Source organism: Scardinius erythrophthalmus (genome assembly GCF_964197995.2).
Source record: "Scardinius erythrophthalmus genome assembly, chromosome: 14".
Taxonomy (NCBI): domain Eukaryota; kingdom Metazoa; phylum Chordata; class Actinopteri; order Cypriniformes; family Leuciscidae; genus Scardinius; species Scardinius erythrophthalmus.
This window is the reverse complement of record NC_138234.1, coordinates 23933517-23958917: the sequence shown is the minus strand read 5'-3', so window position 1 is coordinate 23958917 and position 25401 is coordinate 23933517. Positions and strand designations below refer to the sequence as shown.

At 36.5% G+C, this 25401-nt stretch overlaps 1 protein-coding gene across 1 annotated transcript in view; it reads left to right on the top strand.

Annotated features, from left to right (window-relative positions):
* lingo3a (leucine rich repeat and Ig domain containing 3a) overlaps positions 1-24801 on the top strand; it is a 27079-nt gene extending 2278 nt beyond the window's left edge. Inside the window, exon 2 of the mRNA XM_081384224.1 lies at positions 21220-24801. Coding sequence (XP_081240350.1) covers positions 21264-23081 — 1818 coding nt within the window. The 5' untranslated portion in view covers positions 21220-21263 and the 3' untranslated portion in view covers positions 23082-24801. The remainder of the gene's footprint in view (positions 1-21219) is intronic.
* Positions 24802-25401: the final 600 nt, after the last annotated feature.

Sequence of the window (25401 nt, the reverse complement as noted above, 5' to 3'; positions counted from 1 at the left end):
GACGTATATCCGAGTGAAACGGCTTCTCGAACAAGAAAAAATGTAGGGCAACCTCACACCAGTAAACACGTCATAAGAGAAGAGATGTTACTGCAAAAAGTGATTTGGATTCAAAATTACGAGGGCACATGAGTTTAAAAAAAATAATGACGTGCACGGATAAATCATTTAAAATAAATACTGCATCATTCCGTAATAAAGTAAGAGGGGTCCATTTTGATTTCATGGGGACTTTAATACTGCACATACTCACTTAAGTCTGCATTCATGTTATTTTTCCAGTCCTTGTGTTCTCCATTGAGCCCTTGTAAACTGCTGCTGAGTTTCTTTGGTATCACATTTAATGAGCTTGAGATCCCTCTGTATCATCGCAGGACTGGGCCTCCTTCAAGTCAAAGTACAGTAATTGGACACTTTAAAAAATCATGAAAAGGGGACAAAGCAGTTTTGAGTCAATCGTTAATGTTTTATTCATTGCTTTGGAACAAGGCTTTATTTTGCATATCTGAGGCTCCCGATGGAGTACAACAACATTTTTTACATGCGGCGCACACGAGTATGTTATGGTTTGCATATCAATTTCTGTTCAAAGATCGCTGCATGTGAGTCTCCTGATTAAAAGATTAGTTCACCATTTCCCACTCAGTTTCTCATCCTCATGTTGTTCCAAATATGACTATTTTTTTCTGAGGAGCACAAAAAAAATGAATTAACCGTTAATTTAAACCACTGGTGGGGTTTGTCCATATTTGACCTAAATATGGGTTGAAACAACCCAGCATTTCTTTTTAGCGTGGACTAAATGACAGTAGTAGGCTAACATTGTCTGATTTGTGCTGATGAAAGCAAGGGCAGATGTCAAGATTGTTAACAAAAAATGAGTTATATGTCTTCTGAAGGCTTTTAATATAGAGCATTAGTCGTATGGGCCGAAGGCTACTGATTGTAACTGCATTGAAAAGAGCAGCCAGTTCAGTTCTTTAAATATCTCCTTTTGTGTTCCACAGAAGAAAGTAGGCCTACTATAGTGCTAAATTCATGTGTTATGGTATTTACATGGTACACAAGAATATAGTCCCTGGTTCACTTTGTACTGGCACATTTGCCCCTTTTTTGTTGCTGTTATTGCTTGAGGCAGGTCAGCCTGTGCCGCTTAATCGCAATGTGGGGAAATGTGACTCACATAATGCTTTCCCCGATATCTTCGCTTTTAACATGACTTATTCTTCCAACCCCTTGACATTCGACTTTCTTCCACGGGGTTCGGAGGACGGCGTGTAGCGCTGTTCCTCTGCTCAGTCATGAACTAGAATTACCTTTTCACTGTCCTTTGCTACTTTCTAATGTTCAGGGTGAGGCTCAGGTTGCATGTCTTCGGTGTCGCCCTGCATTGGGCCTTTTATTTCTGCCAGCTCTTTAATTATGTAATTGAATTAACAACCTACGCATCAAACAAGCCCTAAAGCTGTTTGTCCTCTTCTATCAAGATGAGATTGATTTGATGGGACGGTATTCGATAAGCCGTCCTCTTAATTTCCACTCATCGGTTGCTGGCAGATGGAGGTTGATTAATTTTTAAAATGTTATTCCCCAAAATAGCCCCACTGGTTTGGAAGTCCAACCACAGGTTACACAAGAGGCTGATATCTCACGTTAGATGGCATTAATAGATGTTTCCTGACCGCTTCGATGTTGACGTTTAATCAATTATTCATTGCGCTCTACAATTGGCCGTATCTGATAAATCCCGAGCGATGACATATTAAGGCCACGTTTTGAACGCGGCGCCTCAAAGTTTCTGCCAGACAACCCGGAGCTCGGTGTCATGAGGGGTAATGATGTGTAGAGTCTAATAACTGTATTCCGCTCATTTCCACGCATGAGACTCATAGTATCAATTTAAAGACTTCTATCTCCCCTCTGTTCTGCATTAAAGTCGTGACTCATTTCATCAGCCAATTTTACTGGCTGAGACGGAAGCAGAGAAAGCCGTTTAGCCTGCTGTCACTTCAGCATAATTCATATCCATTCGCTGGAGGAATGAGTGCGATAATGACAGGGAGTGAATTTGTAGTGCCTTCGTTTTCTTTTTTTCTTTTTCTTTTTGTGTAACACTTTTTTTTTTAACTCTTACATGGTTTCTGAGTTGAAAGCAAATGAAACAGCAATACGTTTATGACATTCTCAAGAATGAAATCGTAGCATTGTGAGGTTAAATTAGAAATTTAATAGGGAATTAAGTGGTTACTAACTATTGTAATGCTACGTCTTTATTTTCCATTTTGATCTTTCTCAAAATAACTACTTTATTTACAGAATTTCGAATATCGTTATCGTATTGCTAGTTTTTCAAAATGAGTTTTTCCTAATTTTGACTTTTTTTTTCAAAATATTGCTGTCAATCCCAAAATTTTCATTTTATTCTCAAAATATTACTCGTTTATTCTCATAACATTCACTTTATTTTCAAAATATTACTGTTCTCCAAATATGACTCATCATTTCCACTTTATTCTATTTTGATTATTCTCAAAAAATAATATCTTAATTTCAACTTTATTCACAAAATATTGCCACTTTATTCTCAATGTTGACTTTACTCACAAAATATTGATAATTTATTACTTTGTTCTCCAAACATTGATGTTTTTTCTCAAAACATTGAGATTTGTATTCTCAACAACGTTACAGTTTTTTTTCCCTCGTGACGTTGCGTGGTGGGAGGGTTAGTTTTTTTATTACAACTTTATTTTATCAAAAATCTGCCTCTCTTTGAAACTTTTCTGCTGGTTTAGCTGTTGGACAATTCTACACTGTAAAAGTGATCAGTTGACTTGACTTAAATAAAGCGAGAGAAAATAAGTTATGTGGAATTGTCAAGTTCACATAACTTAAATTTTTCAATTACGCATGAAGTTTATTACTTGATCGTTTTAAGGCAACGGCTTTTCTCACTTTATATCAAGTCAACTGATCACTTTTTACAGTGTACTTTAGAAACATGAACAGTTTGTACACTGTTTCATCAAATATTTAGTAGTATTTCATATTTTTTCGTCCCAGTTTTTCAGTTTTTTTTTTGAAGATTCACTGCCTGTCTCCTCTGTGTAAACAAGCCGTGGTTGATCTTTTCGATTTATTCTGTAGACGAAACTGTGCCATAGTTGTTCCAGAAACTTTTGGACTTGAAGAGGCTTTGATGTCGATCGTGAGCAAAACAGCCGGTTCCCCAAGGATGGTTTAATTGTTCACGTTCCTTTATTGGATCGTCCTTGACAATATGGCGACAGATGGTGAGAGAGATCGGTTTAAACCCCACACCCTTTTGCTTCCCGTCCCCTGCGGTAGCTGTCAGAAAGACCTGGATCATTTCATCAGATGTGTTTTGTAATGACGCTCCAAGTCTACACAGCAAAGTGGAATCAGCAAGAGAGTTTGTTTACACAGCATATCAAGGTGTCTTCATGCTGGCGTTCAGAAAGCGGCACTGGGGCGGCGTCCAAAAAACATTCTCTTGTGCATTGTGGAAATGGATCGGCTCTGTAGAGAGTTTGCCAGATATCGTTTTACTAGTTGTCAAATGGATGAATGATGTAGAAAGAACGACTAAAGGTAATTGATTTTGTTTGTCGGTGATGGACGGGATGCCTGCAGAGCTGCTGGTCTGACCCGAGCAACAGCATCCAAGGTGGGCGGAGCTTATCTTTTCGGTGTGACACCCTCCGTACACTTGACTTCCTGCGTCTGCGTGCCGTTCGGATGCTCACAGGGTCTCGAGGAGGCAATATAATGACCCCCATGTCAATGCATCCATCTAGGCAAGGCCGAAGTCAGAATAGACAGTGCTGATGGGACTTCAGAGGCCCTGCCATGAATTTCTCATGTGACTTAAAATAGAAAGTACAGGCACGCTTGAACATCTCAAGCTTGTTGCCAGGCATTGATGAATTATTCAGCTATAATGGAAAACACATAGTGATCATAAAGCCACATGTGGCAGCAAATTCTTGCAACTACAAATTCTCACTTTGTTCATGTCTCCGTCTGTTTCTTTCTTTTAATGTTTCGATTTTCTTTATGTAACATTGGAACGTGGTAGACGGTTCATTCATTGATTTGACTAAATTAATCTCGTAATTCTACATCTTTATTCTCATAATTTAGATTTTTCTTTATTAAATAACTTGCATAATTTTGACTATTCTCAATATTGCTGTCAATCATTTTCACTTTATTCTCAAAATATGACTACTTTTCTCAAAATATTACTGCTTTATTCTAATAACATTTCTCTTTATTCTCAAAATATTACTATTTTATGATTTTGACTTTTGTTCACAAAATATTATTCTCATAATATTACTGCTCATAATTTTCACTTTATTTTTAATGACTAGCCTATTTTCATAATTTTTCTCGTTTACAAAATATTACTACGTTTCTCAAAATATTACTCCTTTATTCTCAATTTTTACTTTTTCAAAATATTACTACGTTTCTCAAAATATTACTCCTTTATTCTCAATTTTTACTTTTTCAAAATATTACTACGTTTCTCAAAATATTACTCCTTTATTCTCAATTTTTACTTTTTCAAAATATTACTACTTTATTTTCATAATTTTGACTTTTCTTCTAATATATTTCTATCGTCCAAATAATACTCATTCATTTTCATGAATTTCATTTTATCCTCAATTTTGCTACTTTTCTCAAAATATTACTCATTTATTCTCAATTTTTACTTTTTCAAAATATTACGTTTCTCAAAATATTACTCCTTTATTCTCAGTTTTTACTTTTTCAAAATAGTAGCCTACTACTTTATTTTCATAATTTTGACTTTTGTTCACAAAATATTTCTATTCCCAAAATATTACTCCTTTTCTCATAATTTTCACTTTATTCTCAAAATATTACTACTTTATTTTCATAATTTTGACTTTTCTTCTAATATATTTCTATCGGCCAAATAATGCTCCTTCATTTTCATGAATTTCCTTTTATCCTCAATTTTGCTACTTTTCTCAAAATATTACTCATTTATTCTCATAATTTTCACTTTCTTCTCAAAATATTACTCTTTTATTCTCAATTTTTACTTTTTCAAAATATTACTACGTTTCTCAAAATATTACTCTTTTATTCTCAGTTTTTACTTTTTCAAAATATTACTACGTTTCTCAAAATATTACTCTTTTATTCTCAGTTTTTACTTTTTCAAAATATTACTACGTTTCTCAAAATATTACTCCTTTATCCTCAATTTTGCTACTTTTCTCAAAATATTACTCATTTATTCTCATAATTTTCACTTTCTTCTCAAAATATTACTCTTTTCTCAAAATATTGCTCTTTTATTCTCATATTTTCCACTTTACTACTTTATTTCATAATTTTGACAAAATATTACTACTTCTCAAAATATTACTCCTTATTTTCATTATTTTGACTCTTCTTAAAATATACTGTAACTATTCTCAATTTTACCTTTATTAAAAAAAATGCTAATTTATTCTCAGTGTTAATTTATTGTGCTTCTTTCTTTGAATGTTTAGGTGTTTTCCTCTCACACTAGCTTGGCTTTATTGTTGTGTCGATCTTTGACTAGTGTTTTTGATGTGACTGGTTTCAGACTGTCATTGTGGAGTTAGTCTGAAAGGACATTTGTCAAGGGCACAGTCAGGTTCTTCACTGTCTGTCTTCGATCAGGGGTAATGTAAAATTGCAACACTATCAAAGCTCAAAACTGTCACGCATGAAAGGAAGCAATATTGTAATTGGGTAATCCATCTTTTTTTGTGACACGCACATCATTTCTCAGGTAAGGTCAGCTGTGCAGTTTGCTGACTGCTTTTACTGAAAGAGAAGAATGAAAAATATGTTAAAATACATTTATTTTTAATTTGGAGATCTGTTTGATCAGGGAAATCCATTGTGTTAATCTAATAAATTCAAAGAGAAAACTGGACATTATTTATTATTATAATCAGCTTTTTCTGGAATATTAATATAATTTGCAATGTGATTATTTTCATTACTATTAAAGCACATTTTTACCCCAAAATATCAATAGAATGTCTCATTACTGTAATACTGAAAATATAATAACATTAAATAAAATCTGTACACATATATAGCAAAATATTTTTTTGCTTAAGTTAGACCTTGTTGACCATTTTATGATGCAATTATAATAATATTTTAATAATGATTTATAATAATTTAAGAATAATTGTATCATTTACATTTGGAACAAAAAAATGTTTTGCATTGTATTCAAGCAGTGTTTATTGTATCTTGAACACTGTTCACAACTACTTTTGTATGTGATTTGATGAGTAACAGCCATAATTATTTACATTTGAAGATATAACAAATTATTCAGCATTTGACCATTTTTTGTCATTAGATAATGTCCTTACAATAAGTGTCATACTTAGAAATAGTGAAAAAAGATCTGCAGTTCTTTTGAAATTGCAGAGCTTGCTGGAAAAAAGTACCGAGCGCTGGATTTTCTCAGTAGGCTACTTTCTTCGTTCTTCATATCTCATTTCATCCTCCTTCCTCTCTCCCCTCTTAAGCCTGTTCTCAAAGAGGCCTTAGGATTGTCAGTCCTTTGCAGTGGCTCAGCGCTAATTCCCCACGAACGCCGGGGCATAGACGGTGCTCCCACCCACTGGATTTATATGGTGACAGCAAAAAGGGGAAGCTTGAGCTCTTAGGGGAGTAAAAAGGGAGCACCGGCAAGTTCCTATTGAGTCAAATGCTCCCCCAACCCCCTCTATCTTCCCATCTTTCCCCAAACCTGGCTCTGTCATGCTGTATAATTGCCCTGAGAGTAGTTTCCCAAAAATATTCATCACTGTTCACTGTAAAAACAAGAGGTGTTTGTTGAACTAAGGGGCCGTTTATATGACAAAATTTTTCGACTAAAAACAGAAAACTTTATGCATTTTGGCAGTTCATTTACATGACAATGCCAATTTGGGGGCCTGAAAACGCGAACTTTTGAAAACAGGTTTACTATACCGTTGTCGCCTCAGTGTAAACCACAAAACCGGTGACATCATGTGAATGCGTATTACATGTTACATTCAGTCTATGGGTGCGTAGTTTTTATTTGCAAAGTAACATCGCCACCTACTGGCCTGGCAGCAGAATAAAGCGTTTTTAGTCATTTTTGCAACGGGGATCGTTTTGACAACGTTGTTGTCTGCAAACCCATAGAATTTGAGCTGACCTGTGTCTTTTGAATGGTTTCCTAGATCTCCAGTAGTCTGAAGTGGTTGTTGGTCAACAGAAAGACATCAGGAAATAATATACACACTTCACAACTTATAACGCGTATGGATTTAAAGATTAAATTAAAACCAAGATTAAAACCTTTTTAATGTAATGTAGCGCAATTTAATGGGGGATTGTAAGTATTGTAATATTTTAATGTATATTTTTGTTAATAATCCCAGATATATGTTCATGCTTAATGTGTACGTTCATGCAGAAATCTATTTTGTGTTAGTTCTGTTACCTGTGTTGTTAGTGCGCCGTAGACACGCCCATCTTAACGATTTCTATATATCGCTTATCCTGCCCTAAATGTCCATACATATTTCATGTGTGACTGATATGCTGAAAATCGGGTGACTTAAGGTCAACGTTTTGGCAGTAAGTCAGTGACGCCCTTTGTCGGTATAGGGAATAGTAAGATGGCCACTCGAACACTTCCGGTGGCTTCACCGCCTACTGGCAGTTTAGAGCGCAATGAGTAATCCAGTCATTTGTATAGATCAGTGGATAAATCCCACAAAGCGCGAAAACGTTAACGATGCAGCAGGTTTTACACGGGACATCCTCTGCTTCTGGTTAGCATGCTGTCGTGTGGTCTCTTTCCTAGAGACAGTGTAAGTCTGCCAGCTGTCACCGCTAGGCCACTGCTGTCTAGCCAGTGCAGAGATTAGAGCTGGTTATTGGAAACCGCAAAATCAGGCAGTGTGCCAAAGGATTAAGGAAGACGCTGAAGTAGGCCAGGCTCTCATCCAGAACAAAAATACGGGGGCCACTGTCCCAGAACATCGGCCGTGTAATAAAGGTTAATCCTTCTATTTTACACCGGCACATGCCTGTCATATTTCTATCTAGGGTGGACATTGTGCTATGCTGCCCTTCTGACAAAAATAAGTATATACTCCATGGCTTTCATTTCATTTTAGGTTACGTTCATAATTCTAGTTTGACACAGAGTGGGTGTTAAACAGCATTACTTTTGGATGCTGCTGGTGTTTTTGCGTTTTCTTAATTGCTGGTAATCAGTCTTACAATGAGACACGAGAAGCTTATTATCCAGCAAGCTTGAGGAAACCCATTCAAGGTTTGAATTACCTCCACTCTTGCTTAATAAAACCAAGCACTTATTTCTTGATGCCTATTTGTTGGAGGCGCTGGACACATTTCTCTAATGAAGCCTGTTGAAAAGAAAAATCGAATGTAATTGACATTATTTTTCACAATTGTGACTTTCTTTTTAATATTAACCGCTTTTTCTTGTAATTGCAACTTTATACTTTAGAACTGCAACTATTTTCTCGTAACTGACACTGAATCTCACAATGTGACTTTCTCACAATTGCAGCTTTATTTCTTCTCTTTATTAGTTGCGACTTTATATTTCACAATTTTGACTTTTCTTGTAATTGTCACTATATTTTGCAATGACTTTCTGACATTTGCGATTTTATATCTCATAATTACAGCTTTATTTCTTGTAATTGCAACTTTTGTCTCGCAATTGCAAATTTAATTTCTTCAATTATTAGTTTTTTCTCGAGATTGCCACTACATCTCACAATGTGCCTATTTCTGACAATTGCGACTATATCTTAATTACAGCTTTTTCCTCATAATTGGGACTTTTGTTTCATCGTGTGACATTCTCACAATTGCGACTTTTTTTCTCATTGTGACTCCTGTAATTGCAACTTCATATCTCACAATTGCAACTTTTTCTCAATATTGGAACTACATATCTCAAAATGTGTCTAGTTGCAATATCTCCAGTTTTTTTTTACTTTGAGGCAAAACTGACTTCCATCGGCACCAATCAAAAGCCTGACTACGTCCTTTTTCAATGAGGGCTTTTTCCGCTTGTGTGTCATAATGGGTGTCCCATGTTTTGTCTGTAACTCAAGCTGAAGCATATATAGCTTATATAGCCCTGTATTTTCAAGAAACTAAGTTTGACTCCAAACTTAACCTCAGGCTCATTATCCTGCAACAGCTGCTGGTGTCAAATGGGTGTCAATGTGTTCTCAAATTTATACTGGTCGACTAAATGCAGTGATAAATGTATGGAGTCATGTTCTAGTATGCATTGTACATTTTCTATCAAAAGCTAAACTAGTCAAGAAGTTACAATCTCTCTTTTTAATTCACTAAAGTGAGCCAAGAGTGTGAGTGTTTGATTTGATCAGTGTGAATTTGCCAGGCTTCATCTTTGCCATTCAGTCGAGTTCGAACTTCTCAAGGCAGTTGAACTCTACTCAGACAGAGATTAGAGCAACCATTGATTTTGAAACACTTTAAAAACAGTTTTTTCTTTGACACTCGTTTCGACAGCGAAACCTCAGTGCTTAACCCCTTAACTGTCACCCCCCCCCCTCCTCCCTTTTTTGAGCGAAGATGTGAAAATGCACTCTCCAAACTTAAATGGATGTGATTCATGAATGCTTTGGAATACCGACCTAAGGTTGGTCTCTTCTTAAAAAAGGCACTCAGCAGAAGTAAAAGCACTTCAAAAAATTAAATTGTAAAAAAGTATAGAAGTTTAAGTTTACTGTAAATTAAATGTACTGTATTCATTTATTTTATTTTATACAAAAATATATATTTAACAAAATAGTTTTTACTATAAAACTGCTATAAAATCAAAGCCATATGTCAAACCAAGTCATGTTCCAAATTTGAAGTTATCACCACAAAAATGGAAGTTCCTATGAGATTTTGTTTAGGCGCTATACCAAAAATGGGGGGGGGGATTCCTGTTACAAATTAATACATTTCTGTCATATCACTTTTATCACAAAATAGTTACCAAATATGAAAACTTGAGTCTCAGACCTTTCAGACAATATGCGATCTCAAGATTAGAAAAAAAACCCCGATTTTTTTCAGCGGTAGGAGCCCACTTTGAAATCAGATTAAAAGCACAGTTTCCATGGTAACGCATTGTCTGATTTCAAAACGGATGAATTTTGAGTTAAGCTTTCAAATGATACCTAATTTATGATGATTACTAAAATATGTGCTAGGAAAAAAAGGCAATAAAAAGAGCGTCAAACGTCCTGTAAGTGGGACAGTGACAGTTAAACTGCAGTTTTATAGATGCCATTATATTCTCACTGCCAGTTTATGGATTTCTAGCCTTTTTAGGTTTCCATCTCCCAAACATATTTATTCTAATGCCTAGTGAGCTGTCTAAAGAGGCAGTATTTTAAGGGATCACAGGCATACTCTCGATATGAATTATTCTGGTTTTTAAGATACCTTGTTTTAAGCTAATGCTAATGCATTGCGCTTAAGTTCAGTAAAAAATAAGTTAGATGGTGGACGAGGTTATAAGTTGTATTTCATTCTGTAAAGAATTTTCTTATTAGAGTAGCATGCTGTTAGCTTAGCAACATGCTAACTGAGTCACATTCTCCTGTGAGAAGTGCTGTTTTGTGAGTTGCTGCCTATGTAGTGGGTTCTGAATCAGTCACATATATAGTTCCATAATGGCTAGGATGCTGCCTATGTAGACAGCAAGGCAGCTTTCTAGTTTTTTTAAATGGAGCCACTATGTCAGAGGTGAATTTGTGGGGTTTTGCCAAAGGCTTCTGATAATTGTGAGGAACGGGGTAAATTACTGAGATAAAGACTGAACATCAGCTTTCATGCAGCAGGAGAATAAGAAGCGGTTTTCACTGGTGCTTGATAACTCCAGCTAATAGTGTCTAATTGCTCTTGCTGATTTGTAAGCTGCGAGAACATTGATTAAAGGCGAATTAAACGTCATGCACAGGGTTTGCCAACAGCCCCCTCCGGCTGTTGGCAAACCCTGTGCATGACTTTTAATTCGATTGTCCTTGCAGCTGCTGCAACTTGCAGGAAAGTATGGCAAATCTCAACCAAAGGTCATGCTTTGACTGAATGAAATCTAGCTTATCTATTAGCCCATTAGCTCAGTGCTGCACTAAGATCCTGTGCAAGTAAGATGCATTTCAGGCGATCCAACGAGTGTAAATGTGAATGTATTTGTAGCTATTTGCATTTGTAGCATCAATGCTAATCAGTCCTGATGTGTCCTGGCCTTCTTAAAAGGTTATTAAACAAGACTACAGTTATTCTTCAAAAGAATCAGGGGAAGTAAATCTATTTCTCTATCAGATATTGTACATTTTGTAAAAAAATTTTTTTTTTTGTTACAGTGTTTCCAAAATCACATGGAAAGCTAAGCTAACCTTGGCCAGGCAGTCTGAAGTGATTCGTTTTGACAGGGTTAGAATGCCAGCCAGTGAAGGGTGTCATCTATCCATTCAAGCCAAAGAGACGACCGCAGGACAGCGTCCAACCTCCGCATTGTGACCTAGCTAGGCCATGGCCTTTTCTGACACTGCCCAAAGACATTTCTCATGCAATACCAGGCTTCAGCTCTCGCGTCTTTCTAATTAAAAGCTTATGCAACTTCAGTGTTATATTCGCCCCCTAATGGAATGCGTTGTAATTTTATTGCCTTGTGTTTACGTGTAATTGGCCCCAAGAGTCAATTGTGCCAATGAATTGGCAGTTAGGATAAGTATCTCGAGAGGTTCATGGTGGAAGGCATCATAATTAGATGCGTCCTTTCTTGCATGAGGATGTTTTTTTATTACTTTGAACGCTTTCCACTTGTTCTTGCCATTTTTTCCCTTGACTTTTAAAAAATCTAGACTTTTAAGACTTTTATGAAGACTGCATAATTAATCTCTGGGTAGTTTGGTAAGGATATCTCTTTTATTTATATATTTAATTTATTTTGTAATAAGTTTATAGTTTGGATACACTGATATAGCAATCAAAATAGGGTAAATCACCTTTTGAAAGTAACTTGATGCCTCAATTAAAGGTTGTAGCATTGTTACGCAGGTGGCGACAAGTGACTGTTAAAAAATGTATTTGTCATTGAATCATTTATTTAAGAGATTCTTTCAAAAACACTGATTCAACCAGTAATGCTTCATTACTTGATGAATCAGCGTTTTTGAACAAATTTGAAGTATTTATGAGTGAGCCATTAAATCATTCATTCAAACCAATTTTTTTAATAATTAAACAAAAAAAACATTTTTAAATTAACATTTTGTCAGAACCTCTAGGGGGTTACCTAACCTTGGGGGTTACTTTTTAACTAGTTACTTTGTGTCCATATTCCGCTTAGTTTTATATGACTTTATTACATACTCAAAAGTTGATGGTGTTTCATGCTAGCGGTCAAATTCATAACATCGAGTCATGGTAATAAATGCTTTAAGTTGACACCGCACTCGTGTGTAATCACAATCTTTATACCACTGCTGTAATCCTCTTAATTTATTTCCTCAGCTTTGAGCATCCCTAACACATCAAGTGACTAGCAGCACTCCTGTCAGTGCCGTGTCTCAATTTGCAGGGGCTTACAGAGAGGATGTTAATTTACGGGTACTGTTGACTGTGCCCAAATGCCAGGGGTGTCATACATGGCTGACCTACTTTACTCCCTGTCCACATGCATGCTGACTGCAGTGCTGCTAGGACCTGGACTACCCAGTGGAACTCATTAGTCACTGCGTAAATACAAGCAGAACCGATTTTGTGATATACAGAAGCGGAAGGTCATTTATATATGGTGGAAAATATTGTGTGGTGTGCGTTTTGACATTTTAAAGATGATACCATAGGCACAAATTAATTGAATAAATATAAATATAATAAATTCGGAAATGCTTCAGGATTTGGGCTCTCTTGGACGTGTTGTGCTGAGTTAAATCTGATGAGTCATGCCATAACGGAGTATGACATTCACCATCATTGTAATCTGAGCTACTTCACTGAACACACTCCAGTGACTTGTGAATGTTGAAAAACAAAAAACAAGATGTTAATAATGAGTAACTTACATTTTAGATGAAATATTTGCAGTTACTATTTGAACTTAAAACGGAAATAGCTCAGAACGAACCACAGAAAATCAACCAGAAGTGATGTTTAAATGAATGCATATGTGTTTTTGAATGACACACTGAATGATTCAATTACTCAATATCAAAGACAGCCTCTTGTTTACTTGCCTGAATGAATCAGTGTTTTAAACGATTGGTTTTAGTAAATGATTCACTGACTCATAAAGACACCCAGCTAACAATGTTTGCTTCCCAGAACATTCTGAGAATGTTAGTTTTTGTTTCCTGGAATGTTTAAGATGAATTTTTAAGATTCCTTTTTGGTTGGCCAGGAAAGTTTTCTTCACGGAAATAGAATGTTCTTTTTAGGTTTGCACAAATATAAGCTAAAAACAACCAGTAGTGAACATTCTATATGGGTTCTCCTTGGGTTATTCGAAAAAACCTCCCTGCAATGTTCTGGAAAGAATATTTTATGGTTATAAAAAAATAAAAAAATAAAAAAAAATCTTTAGAGAACATTCTGTGTAGCTTATCTTTAAGTTAGCCTATATATATATATATATATATATATATATATATATATATATATATATATATATATATATATATATATATATATATATATATATATAAACTCACTGCAATGTTGTGGGAAGGTTACTTATTTGGTTCCCAAAAAATAACCAAATGTGAACCATATGGGAACGTTCTGTGTTTTTTTTTTTTTTAACAAATGGGTTTCAGTGAATGATTCAGTGACTTAATAATAATAAAAAATCTTGTTTAATTTTTAAATGACTTTGTTTTTTAATCAATGGTAAGTCATTGACTTGTTCACAAAGACAAATCACTTGTCGCTACCATCTATATTAACGCCGTAATTTGCAGAAAGAATTGCTAAATTCCCACCTGCTAATCCCAGTGCTGTTGGAGTGAATATCGACAATATTTGCCAGAACTAAATATTATACTTAAAAAATGCTAACATGCTTATGCAAAGTGTGAATGGCCTAACATTTTAATATGAGTCCCAAAATAAATATGCTTTCAGTTTGTGATAAAGGCTCATGTGATCATTGTTCAGTAAAGGCAAATGGACCTTTAATGACAAAATCATTAAATTGCAACTCAAAGTTGTGCTTTAATACTGGTGTATATTGAAGACTTTCCATTATAATGGTGTAAATGAGTCAGATGGCCTGAAGGTTGTGAGTCAGACAAAACTGTGAGAATGGCAAGACTTGCGTCATTGGTTTCTCTCCATTTTTCACATACGTGTGACTTTTTGGCCAACAGCTATTGTTTTCAATACCATTCCCAACATCCTGTGGAGAAACTGTGTGAGAATATGCCAATGGAAAGTGGCTGTAAATAGCGTTTGTACATCTGGTAATGAAACTAATTCATTTTATTAATGAGAACTGTATATTCTCTCAAGGTCAAGACCTTTTGGCCTTCGTCACATGTGTGACCCTGGATCACAAAACCAGTCACAAGTCGCATGGGTGTATTTGTAGCAATAGCCAACAATACATTGTATGGGTCAAAATTATTCTTTTATGGCAAAAATCATTAGGATATTAAGTAAAGATCATGTTCCATGAAGATATTTTGTAAATTTCCTACCGTAAACATATAAAGCATTTATTTTTGTGAGTGAATGCAGCAGAATCGCGAACATAAATGGACAACTTTATCTTTAAACTTGTCCATTTATGTTCGTGATTCTGCTGCATTCACTCAATGTTTTGATTTTTTTGCACCCTCAGATTCCATATTTTCAAATAGTAGTATCTCGGCCAAATATTGTCCTATCCTAACAAACTGGTAATCTTATTTATTCAGCTTTCATGTGATCACTGAAAACAACACTATGAAGATGATGCCAGCAATGGTTGTCCGTTTACGTTCTGCTGTCTTGATTCCCACATTTAGTCGGTACCAATCCAAATTTTTAACCTAATTATCCAGCTTCTACATCTTAGCTGGAGCCAAGGATCAGATCATCTAACCCGACTTCAATGAGCCAAGATAAAACCAGCATTAAGCGCCTTGCCAAGCAGCTGTCAAGTAGAGCATACATCAATTTATTCACAGGATAGTGAGCCAATAAAAGAGCGAATGTTCAAGTCTTTACATCACTATTCTTGTTGGAGGAGGTCCATCAAGGAGCCGTGGTCAGTGTCTTTGTTCTGGTAGGTCATGTTCATAGACCATGATAATCTAAATAATTCATCCCATCAGGAAACTGAGCAGTGCCAATCAATAGTAGCATTGTGGCCTTACTATTCTCACCTGTATTAAATATGCATGTTAAACAAGTCATGTTCCCAGTTTGCGGTGAACTATTGTCTTTCTTCCCTGAAACACAATTGATATTCTATCCCCTCAAGAGTTGTGTGTGATTGTTCTGCGCTGCTTCTACAATAGCTTGTCATCGCTTATTAGCTTTTAGCTGATTAGCATGTCTGTTCATGAACCAGATCAGGTGAAGTTTCATGAATGCTTTTAACCTTCCTTTGTTAAAGGTGATATGATTTTATTCATGTTCATATTCTTACGTTAAAACTGAAACATACAGTGTATATATTTATTTATTTAAACAACAGCCTGATTTCGGTTTCATTTACAACTAAACTATTTGTAGTTTTAGAGCGTAAGTTTGGTATAAACATGCTTTCCAAACATCCGCCTCAACTGAGTTGCGATTTTTGGGTGGGACTGACTTTTTTCAGTGTCGGGATCGTTTTCCAGGGGCATGTTGAAACCATAGACTGTAAAAAATATGGACAAAGCGTCTGTGACGTCACCCATAGACTTTCTGAAGAACGGTTTTGAGGCCGTTTATGGGGGGTATGGGCGGCGCCATCTTGGAAAATCTTGTGTTCAGAAAGGATACAGAGGTGGTATGATGTGTTGTGTCAGATCATGGCCGAGACGTCAAATTTCAGGAATTCCACTCGGCGCAGCCTATGCTCGTTATCAGCTGTCAATCAAGCTGTCAATCAAAGTTAACCACGCCCCTTATTTGTCATACATTTTATATCTAATTACGATCTAAACTAACGAGTTAGAAAAAATTCACCCCCCTCACAGTTGTCAGGCACTCGGAACCTATCGAAAAATACAATAAAAGTCCATGGGACCAACCTGTAAAAACATGAATTTATGCTGTGAAAACGGACATTTTAACATGGGGGTCTATGGACATTTGCTCCCTTTCGGGACCTGCCCCTAGCGGATTTTCGATGTATTGCAGTTTTTCGCACTTCCGGGTAGGCTTCATTTTTCAGATTAGAATGTTGCCGCTTGGTTGAAACGTAACCCATAAAGTCTTTCATTTTCAACTGCTGTTAAATTTTCGATTACTTTCTGATCAGTATCTTTATATAATTTACTAATACTCTTGTTTTTCCAAACCTGTATGGCTATTTCTTCTGTGGAACATAAAAGATCATTTGAACACTGTTTTTGTTGACACAATGTAAGTCAATGGGGTCCAAAAATAACATTTGGACCCCATTGACTTTCATTGTATGAACAACAAAATTTTTTTTTTCAAAATATCATCTTCTGTGTTCCACAGAAGAACGAAAGTTGTAGACGAAACGAAAGTGAAGAAGAGACGAAAGTCTCTGCTCCTTGTTTGTCATCTCCTTGAACTCCCAAACATCTGCTGAATCCACTAACATCCCTGGTCTCAGTTGGCTCCTGTTCTCCAGCTAACACACTGATGCCCTTGTCAGCTTTTGTTTGGCCAAGGGTACCGTTGCCTCTTTGGAGTACGTCTTCCCCTTGAGACGGCCCCTCCAGGGAGTCCACATTCACCCTGAGCATCTGTCATTTGCCCCTTCCTCATTCTCGCTCCGCTTCATCCCGACTGACTGTCTCCTCACTGGCCACTGTAAGGTTTCCCCGAGCTGCAGATGATAGATGGGCTTGCGGAGCAACGAGAGACAGAATGAGGAGGATATGTACGGTTATGTAAAGAGATGTGTGGGCAGCATTTGAAATCGATGTGAGTTGAAGAGTGCCATCAGCAGCACTAAACTAGTGCAGATCCAGTGGTGAAATATGGGAAAGTTGACGCCTCCACACACTTCCCTTCAGCTTACGGCCGCTCCATGAGTCCTCGCACCTGCCCTAGAGTTTTTTTCCCCTTCCAGTGTGTGCGTTCATTATTCCTTTTTATGTGCTTTCTCTCTAATTAAGGTACTAGGTTGCCTTAATTGCTCCCGGTCCGTATCATCTGTTTAATTGTTTTTTTCCCCCAATCCCAGATAGACTTTTCTCTCTGATGTTTGTGCGATTTCAGCCTGCGCTTATGCTGCTATTTTTTCTTTCTCATCATTAAACCTGGTCTTGTTTATATCCTGAATTCGACAGGAACATCAAGCACCACCTAGTTACATGTTTTTCCCACTCAAAACAAGTACTCCTTCAAAAATTTTGAATGTTTTTCATTCCTTTTCACTTCGTTTTGCTCTAAATAGTATGGTTCCACAGGATGTGTTAATTTAAGGATTCTTATGGTTGCATAAAGAGACGAAAGATAAAAAAGTACCCCAAAAGTACACTTAACTTAAGTAGACTTAAAATGGTAAATTACATACTGAATTTATCATTGCATTTGATAACAAAATATCAAACTACTGTAGTGTTATTTTAGTATTATTTTAGTATTTAGTATATTTAGTATTATTATTTGATCAGTTTTCTAATATTTATATTTTATTCTAGCTTTATTTCAATTAACGAAAAATATTTTTTTGTAGTTTTATTTTTATTTAACAATAACACTGTTAAGTGACATTTATTTTAAAGAATTATAACACACTTTTCAACCAAAGCACTCCCCCAAAAATTTAGTTTGGTAGGTTTTAAATTAAAAAAATTTGGGTATTTGTGGTTTTCAAATGTGAACAGAACATGGTTCATGTGATTGACTACACACTTAAAATCCCCAGTTGGTGAGATATTTAGCTTTTAATGCAATTTAGACATTTGTACGTGTGATTAGAATGTCCAAGTACTTTTTTGGGTCCTATTTTAGATTTTGCAGAAGTGTTTTTCCTTATATATATATATATATATATATATATATATATATATATATATATATATATATATATATATATATATATATATATATATATATATGTATATATATATATATATATATATATATATATATATATATATATATATATATATGAACATTGACGGTCTCTTGTATCAATATTTTATGTATTAACCAGCCTCTCAACAGCTGTTATGGGAAAAAACACTAATTGCTTGATTTGCCCTTCACGTATCGACTAACAGCTGTTATGTAATTCTCAGGTGACATGCTACCTTGCTGAGGTGAACAACAGAGCTAAGAGGTAGCAATGTCTCTCATTTACTCCTGACAATATCAGGTCGAGGCCAGATCCATTTACATTCCATGGCAGATGAGGCTAAAATTGGAACTAAAATGTATTTCAAAATTGTTACAGATTAATTTTTACTCACTTTCATGTCATTCTAAACCTGTATGACTGACATCTGTGGAACAAAATATAGTTTGAAAAAGTGTTTTTTGTCCATACATTGAAAGTCAATGGGGTCCAATGTTGGTTTTGGGCTCTATTAATGTTAATTGTATGGACCAGAAACTTTCTTCAAAAATATCATCTTTTGTGTTCTCCAGAAGAAAATAAAGTCATACAGGTTTGGAATGACATGAGAGTGAGTAAATGTGTAAATGTAAATTATTAGTTTTAATTTAAAAGATCCTTTCAGGGGGCAATATCATTTTAAATGTATGTTTTAAAAACTATGCAAACATATAGTTAGAGCACCTCTCTTCCAGCTATCTGGAGTTATTGCACGTCAGCATGACATATAAATTCGTATGGGAGCACTTTCCTGAAGACAATTAAATTTAATAAGCTGTTGAAATATGGTTTGTTGACATCTCTGAGGGGGAGAGACGGGGTGGAAAGAAAAGTGACAGGGTGTTAATCGTTGCCTATAATATTAGTATTCATGATTTTCTGACATAATGACCCATGACACCTGAGTCATAGTCAGGTGTAGTTTTCTATTCACCTCACTCACGTCACTGCTGATTGTTTGAAGCAGTTGTCTATGCTGATTGGACAGCTTCTTAGTGTCAACTGATATGGGTTTGAACCAGGGGCTGTTCATGTGTTTGGGTTACCAGAGATGATGGGGGGAGGGAGAAGAAGAGTTGTGCACGGGAACATCTTGAAATACCACTGTTAAATGTTCAATAATATCCTGGTACTCAGAGATTGGACTAATAAACTTCTGAACCCAAGGTGAGTCTCATTATGTTAAGCTTTAGCACCAGTGTGGGCCTAAATGTTCAAGATTTGATTAAAAATGCACTGACTGGTATGTCTTCGATTGACATTATCAAGTTGACATTAAAATATTTAGCTTTTATGTATTTTTATTGAAATGCTAACTAGCAGAAATCGGCATAATCATAGTAACTTTGAAGCCATCCCTAGCTCAAAGATTGTTACAGTACATTTATTTCGTGGCTTATAAAGATGAAAAAAAAAGTCATGATCTTAAAGAGGGGGTTAAGCCATCTGAGATTTTTGAATGTTCATGTGTAAAGTGCTCATGACATACTTGTTCTCCTTTTATTTTTTAGTCAAGTTTAGTCAAGAAACTATCAAGTTTCTGTTTCATATTGCATTTAAACTTAACCACTTGATGTTTCAGTGGCTTACAGTTTAAATACCTGTTCTCACCAAGACAAAGTTGGCCATAAAATTTGGTGCAATATCATCATCCAACTTGTCTGCTCAGAAATATGCAAACAAAATGTTAGATGGGGTGAATGGAAATGCAAATTCACTTCCTGACAGTAGGTGGTGGTTATAGAAAAGCAGAAATACCCCAGTTAGGTACACAAAGTAGTGCTGAGCCTTATTTGTGTTTTGTTTGGAGTTTAAATTCATTAAAATTGCAGTTTTACTGCTTGTAAAACACTAATTTAACTGCAAGAAAGTGTCTGAAAATGTGTTGCATCCAGCACAACTTTCTTATGGCCTATGTTTTTTAAAACAACTTTAGATATAGTTCAGGGTGTCCGCGGGGCCGGGGTCTTATGCATTGTGTAAAATTTAGGAGGATCTGTTGACAGAAATGCAATATCATATACATAACTATGTCTTGAGTGGTGTATAAAGACTTTACTTATTAATGAACTGTTATGTTTTTATTACCTTAGAATGAGCCATTTCTATCTACATACACCGTGGGTCCCCTTACATTGAAATGCGCCGACATGTTTCTACAGTGGCCCTGAACGGACAAAATGCGTTTCGTCACGATGTTGTTCTTCGTGCAAAAGAAGCTAAAAGAAAAAGCTAGCTTAAGTCAGCGAATAAAACACTGACACAATGATGAACAAGTAACAGTAGTATTTTACTGATTAATTAAGTAAACCTAATTTCTTAATTTTTCTTTGTAAAGAATCCTCATCTTTTCCTGTCAGCCAACCTAACTTCTGTTGGTTGCAGTTCGCAACCTCACCTCTAGATTGCGCTAAAAATTACACAGTGCACCTTTAAATTTTGTATCTTTTCATTATGTATATTTGTTCAAAGAATTGTACTAATTTGTCAATTAATTCTCTTTTGCTTCGTTCCCACCCTTCTGAATTATGTTGCTTTGATAAGGAATTATCACAAACTAAGACTGTTTAGTTGTGCTATCTTACAATCAATATATGTAGTAAATGTAAGTTAAAGTGTCGCCGATGTAACCGGTTAAAACTTGAAGTGGTCTTAAAATGAATGGAAACTTGAAAGAGTCTTAAAAAGTCTTTTTTTAAATTTAACTCCATGATTCCTGTATATACCCTGTAGTTATACTGTACATGCTCGTACATAAATGTTGGTGAGAAATGGGTAGGCTTTTTTTACGCTAAGAAGTGTTTTTTTTAGAAGTGGTTATAGTTGAGAGTTGCAAAAATCATGATTCATCAATACCTGTTTTTTTGTGTTCTTGTCTCTAGGTGTGAGGTGCAGTGATTCAGCCCCTGTAAGGTAGGGAAGGGGCATGGCGGGCTGTCCATGCCTGAGCTTACCGGGGCTGCTTGTGCTCCTAACCGCTGCATCCATAACACATGGTCAGAGCTGCCCACAGCGCTGTGACTGCATCTCTCATCAGAGAGCTGTAATGTGCCAGAACAAGCGCCTGGGATCTATTCCTGGGGGCATCCCGGTTGACACACGGCTCCTGGATCTAAGCTGCAACAGTTTACGCTGGGTGGAGTACAATGAATTGGCGACTCTCTCAAGACTTGAGGAGCTAGACTTGAGTGAGAATCTCATCAGCGTATTGGAGCCTAATGCCTTCTCCAGCTTGCTTAATCTTAGAGTGTTGCGTCTGCGAGCCAACCAGCTTAAACTCGTGCCCATGGGTGCCTTTTCACGTCTCACCAACCTCACCACTCTGGACCTAAGTGGGAATAAACTGGTCATCCTGTTAGACTTCACCTTCCAGGACTTGAGGAACCTCCGCAATTTGGAGGTTGGTGATAATGACCTGGTGTACATTTCAAACAAGGCTTTCCTGGGATTGGTTGGACTCCGGGAGCTAACCATAGAGAGGTGCAATCTGACTTCTATAACTGGACAGTCTCTTTCCTACCTTCGAGGCTTGGTGACTCTTCGATTACGCTACCTCAGTATCTCTTCGTTGGAAGAGCAGAACTTTCGCAAACTGGGTGGACTGCGGGCTCTTGAGATTGACCATTGGCCCTTCCTTGAGTACATCTCTCCGCACAGCTTCCAAGGTCTCAACCTGTCTTGGCTCTCAATTACCAATACCAACATTTCCACCGTGCCTACGGGTGCTCTTCGCAACCTGATTCACTTGGCTAGCCTCAATCTGTCTTACAACCCCATCTCGGTTCTTGAGTCCTGGGCCTTGAGGGACCTTGTCCGCTTGAAAGAACTGCACCTAGTTGGTACCAACTTGATATCAGTGCAGCCCTATGGTCTTGGAGGCCTGCAACAGATACGGTTGCTCAACTTGTCGAACAATGGGTTGGTGACCTTGGAGGAGGGATCCTTCCACTCGGTCAATACGCTGGAGACGTTACGTGTAGATGGGAATCCTTTGTCCTGTGACTGCCGCCTACTGTGGATCCTGCAGCGCCGTAAAACCCTCAACTTCAACGGAAAGTCGCCCATTTGCGCCACACCCTTGGAAGTGCGAGGAAAAGCACTTAGTACCTTTTCGGACTCTGCGCTCTTTGATCATTTCACCTGTCAGCGGCCCAAAATTCGTAACCGCAAGCTGCAACAGATGACGGCACGTGAAGGCCAGGTAGTGTCGTTTGTATGTAGAGCAGATGGAGACCCAACTCCGGTCATCTTTTGGATTTCACCTCAGCGCCGACGTATCACCACCAAGAGTACTGGGAGAATCATTGTCCTGCCTGAAGGTACGTTGGAGATCCGTTACGCCCAGGTAACAGACAGCGGCACTTACATCTGCATAGCAAGCAATGCTGGTGGCAACGATACCTACTTTGCCACCCTGACAGTCAGTGGATTGCCACTGGATGGTGCTCTGGCAGCGAATCGCACCTACTATGTGGGTGATCTTAATGACACTAACTTAAATGACACGCGTGTCTTCCTGAAGTTCACATTGGATCTTAAGACCATCCTGGTGTCCACAGCAATGGGTTGTATTATGTTTTTGGGTGTTGTGCTTTTCTGTTTCATTCTCTTGTTTGTGTGGAGCCGAGGACGAGGTCAACACAAGAACAATTTCTCAGTAGAGTATTCATTCAGAAAGGTAGATGGTCCGGCTGCCAGTGGGGGTCAAGGAGGAGCACGAAAGTTTAACATGAAGATGATATAAATTGGACAGTTTGAAGGGGTAAAGCGCACATTATTGTTATTTCAAACTGGAATATATTTCTAATACCAGTCCTGCGGATAGCTATAGGTCCAGATTTTAAGACACAGAGGGTTTTAATGGGAGTAATGTAGTTACTGAGAAGTACTTTACATCAGCAGTAATTATAATCTAACATTACTTTTGGGTTTTTTGGACATTTACAATTATTAAGACATTTATGATGAATTGCATCTGTGTGGGGTTGGCTGGCATTAGGGACTCATTTTGAACTTTTTTCATGTGAGAAGGCCAAGCTTGTAGTAATGTGTAATGACTATTACAAAAAATAATTTCCTATAGAATGAAAAGAGAGTTCAAGTGTGCTCTTAATATTTTGGAGGTTATTGTGGAATTTAGAAATATTTTTAATTTAGTAATAGTTAATGATTATTAAATGGGTGCTTTCTGCTTGCCAAGAAATTGCCAAGTCCCTCCAAAGTAAATAAAAAAGGTACATTATTGCATTTTGCCTAAGCAATTGAATTTAAGTGTCCAATGGTCTGTAGGCATGGGCATATATTTCACACTGCCAATGAAACAAGGATTTGTCGTTGGAATAGCTTCAAATCTCAACCTGTTAACCACTGGGTTGCTAGAAGACCGTTTAAAGAATTAAAGCGGTTTAATTAAATCTTAGTTGATTTTATTTGCTCTGGATAATGAGGCCTGATAACGACTGCTTCTATATTACACTGCCACCTACTTCTGAGTCATGCCCGCATAAAGTTAAACGCGCGCACACACACATACAAAGGTACTGTAGTTCCAAAATAAAAAGCACATTGTATTTATAAAGCATTACGTATTTATCAGCTAAACACCAATAGCCTCAGTATCTACACTGGATTGAAGACATTTTGTATCTTATTGTATATATTGATGTTTTGTGTGTACATTTTGGTGCCCTGTTTTAATTGTCAAATTAATGTGAAATACTTTTATTCAATATAACATGTTCTTAAATTAATCAAAGATGATGTGTGGAACTCTTTAAAAGAAATCTGAGCATTTTATTACTGGTGGTGACGATAAAAATGGTCTTTATGCCTCTTCTATGTAAAGTGTGTAAAAGGGAATGTCAATCTCATCAATTGTTTCATGTTATTTTGCATGAGTACAAAGTGGGAAACAATACAATCAAAGATAGCTTTTTCTGTACAAGTCACTGATCCTTTGATCCATCATGGAGTTCTTATGCTTATATTGTCTGTTTATGAATGGTATTTTTGAGGCGTTGGACACAAAATTTTCCCTGCTTAAAATGAAACAGGAAGGCACTTTACAAAGCTCTTCTGCTGCCCCCTAATGTTAAATTATTTTAGTTTAAAGAACACAGGGTATCAGGCTCAACCTTATTGCCTTCTATTGGTCAATCTAAGCTTAAAATAATTAGATTATCAGATCTGTTTGAGCAGATCAATACGCCCTGTCTTATTTTAAGCAGCATTGTATGTACATTGCAAAACTGCCATAATTTGTCATCAACTACTGTAAAACTAATTAAACTAAGCTTTTTTGATATTTTTTGTAAAAAAAAAAAATCATTTTACAGTTTTATTTTAATGTAAAATAAATGGGGATCCACAACATTTTTATGTTCTAGATGTTTTTATTCTTAAATATGTTAAGAATATTGTTCTTATATTGTACTAATAACAAATATGCTGTTTATAAAAGCATGTATCTAAATCCCTGTGTTGGAATTTCTTCTTTTTCTGATTCTTCATGTCTATATCACAAGCAAGGCTATAAATCAATCTAGGTTTTTTGACTAATTTATGCAATCTAATAAATATATCTCAAAGGACAGAGCTTCTTTAAAGGTTCTCAACTTTTTAATATTTTTTCAGATGCGAAAAGGAGGTTCAAAATAAATATTTAGATAAAACTGATATAGGCTAAACTAAAGTGTAATGCTTTTATTTTTAAAACCAGGACAATATAACCCAATCAGAGGGGAATAGCCGTGCTATTGGGCCGAATAATGTCAGTTTAACATCATTTGTCTTCAGGTTTACATCGGTAATAACCAGCTTACAAACCACCAGCCCTGATTCTCTAAAAAGTGACTATTTTTGCCTAAAAAGTTTCAATAAGGACAGCCGCTTGTCAGCATACTTCGATTCGGTCCTACAAACTTTGAATGAAATGACATGACAAGTGAGCAATTGTTGGCCATAAATAAGCATCTGGTATTGTCATCTCATGTGTGCACAAGAAAATGTCAGTTATTTTCTTTTCATGACACTTTTCTACTGGACCATCTGCTTTCTAAAACGAA